Source organism: Bidens hawaiensis, unplaced genomic scaffold, assembly GCF_021521415.1.
Source record: "Bidens hawaiensis isolate Kalapana, Puna unplaced genomic scaffold, B.hawaiensis_p1.1 tig00006520_1, whole genome shotgun sequence".
In the NCBI taxonomy this organism is placed as follows: domain Eukaryota; kingdom Viridiplantae; phylum Streptophyta; class Magnoliopsida; order Asterales; family Asteraceae; genus Bidens; species Bidens hawaiensis.
In genome coordinates, this window is record NW_027491437.1 from 547,902 (window position 1) to 550,636 (window position 2,735).

General features: G+C 34.4%; 1 protein-coding gene across 1 annotated transcript; it reads left to right on the plus strand.

The window, feature by feature from the left end:
- Positions 1-395: 395 nt before the first annotated feature.
- Positions 396-2,491, plus strand: LOC143632628 (CBL-interacting protein kinase 18-like). Its single transcript, XM_077101096.1, has 2 exons — positions 396-1,719; positions 2,368-2,491. The coding sequence occupies exon 1, from the start codon at positions 396-398 to the stop codon at positions 1,701-1,703; it is 1,308 nt and encodes a 435-aa protein (XP_076957211.1). The 3' UTR covers positions 1,704-1,719; positions 2,368-2,491.
- The last annotated feature ends 244 nt before the right edge of the window (positions 2,492-2,735 follow it).

Genomic DNA, 2,735 nt, shown 5'->3' on the forward strand with positions numbered 1-2,735 from the left:
AATCTGGACGACAATTTGAAACAGTGTGGGATTAGATGTCACGGTCTGTATAGCTGTTTCTCACCTTATAAAACATTCACTGACCATATCAATTTTAGTAGTGAACAGTACAAGTAGCATGGTTTTAGTCTAATTATGGTGAAATGGCCCATGCTAATCTTCAACTTATACATTACCTTAATATACTTCATTTTTATATAATCTACAAGTTAGTAACTATTGGCATGATACTTGTTGTATTAATAAGTATAATCATTTTTGCTTATGCATTTTGATGTTCAGGTTTGGATCATTGCATATTTAACAGAACGATCGCTTTATTATCACATATATATAGTTTAGAAAATCTTTCTACATTAGCAACACCAATTATAGTTTCTTTTACACAAGAAAAGATGGCCATTGAAGGGAATATCTTGATGGAAAGATACGAGTTAGGGAGATTATTAGGTCAGGGCACATTTGCTAAAGTTTACTACGCACGTAATATAGCAACGGGCCAAAGTGTGGCAATTAAGGTAATAGACAAAGAGAAGGTGTTACGTGTCGGGCTAATTAATCAAATCAAACGAGAAATATCTATTATGAAACGAGTTAGACACCCTAACATCATACAGCTATATGAAGTCATGGCTACCAAAACAAAGATATATTTCGCATTAGAATATGCAAAAGGCGGTGAGCTTTTCGATAAGGTAGCTAACGGGAAGTTGAAGGAACAAACTGCTCGTAAATATTTTCAACAGCTGATAAATGCAGTAGATTTTTGTCATAGCAGAGGGGTCTATCATCGTGATTTAAAACCCGAAAACTTGTTATTAGACGAAAATGATAATTTAAAAGTTTCTGATTTCGGGTTAAGTGCTTTAGCTGAATCTAAGCGTCAAGACGGGTTGTTACACACCACCTGTGGGACCCCTGCATATGTGGCGCCCGAAGTGATCACTAGGAGAGGTTATTATGGGGATAAAGCTGATATTTGGTCTTGTGGAGTCTTGTATGTTTTATTAGCGGGTTATCTTCCGTTTCGTGATTCGAATTTAGTCGAATTGTATAGAAAGATCGGGAAATCTGAGTTTAGATTTCCAAATTGGTTTCCACCCGATGTACGAAAGTTGATTTTAAAAATATTAGATCCGAATCCTGTAAGTAGAATCACAATTTCAAAAGTAAAGGAAAGTTCATGGTTTAGAAAGGGAAATGTTTACAAAGAATCAAGTTCAAGCGTTGTAGAAAATCACAATTCAACGAAACCGACAAACATGAATGCATTTGATATTATATCATTGTCACCCGGGTTTGACTTGACAACATTGTTTGAAGAACCTAGACAAAAAACTGAAGCGAGATTCACTGTTTGGAAACGCGCTTCAGTTATTATTAATAAGCTCGAAGAAATTGGCAAACGTTTGGGGATGAAAGTGAGTAAACGAGAAGCAGGGTTGTTGAAACTGGAGGCGATGACGGAGGGTAAAAAGGGAATTTTATCGATTAATGCCGAGATATTTGAACTCCCTTCATCTTTCCAATTGGTGGAAGTGAAGAAATGTAATGGAGATACATTGGAATATCATAAGGTGTTAAACGAAGGGGTAAGACCGGGATTACAAGATATTATATGGAATTCGCAAGGCGGTGAACACGAGCGAGAAGTGAAGTCAGAGCAGCCTGAGGTACAACAACTGCAGCAGCAGGATCAATAGTCTTGATTTTCTTCAGGTATTAAAATATTTTTTAAAATATATAATCGGTCGTTAAATACAGTTATATTATTAAACTTAGGAGTTATGCATACTATTGTTTAAAGTCTTTTAGTGAACATGCTAAATTATTTATTAAAAAAGTTATTAAATTATTTGGACATGATACACATGAGTGGATTAGTAATTAAGAGGGGACCAAGTCACATGTTAATGTGCTGGATATCTTCTCTTTCACATATTGAAAAAGTTTTCATGCTTTAGGTTGATGCCTTCCAATGATGTTAAAAAGCTACTTTGCTTGGTGAATGGATAAATGCAAGATTCACATGATCATGTGGTCATAACAAAAAGTATCTATAATCACATTAAAAGGTCAAAAATGTGTTTGTGTTTGCGACTTACAAGTGTAGGAACATCAAATTTGTGAAAGTCTTTTCATCTCTAGGGCTTTTTGATTATATTAAAGTTATAAACAATTGAATGTGGGAAATTAAAATGACTGTAAATAAAACAAGTGAACGGTCGAAAAATCTCTTACGTTTTCAAAGTTTTGTAACATTTTAAGTCGTTTTTATTCAAAACAGTCATATTAGATAATGCATTTATGAGGTGATATGCTCTGAATTATACATGTTTTATACTAAATTATCATGTGTCTAATTAGGTAGCTTCATATCAAATACACTTGGCGTGTATATGCGACCCATGTGAAATCCAAAGAACGCACCTATGTGGTCTTAAATCACATCACATAGGCGTGTTAGGAGCGGCTAGGTGGCTATAATATTGTTCTCTTCCAGATCAAATGCAAGGAGGAGCTACGGTAAGAGTTACACATGTGGAGACACCGATTTAAATGATTTAGGGAGGAAGATTAATTGAAAATCGTTGTCTTCCACTTCTGGAGTAACAACGTTTTCGGGTTGCATTTTCAATTTTAGTTCATAATGTTTGCTAGTTTTTATTTTTCTTCATCATACTACTTTATAATTATGGTGTAACTCTTTAATACTTTATAATTATGGTGTAACT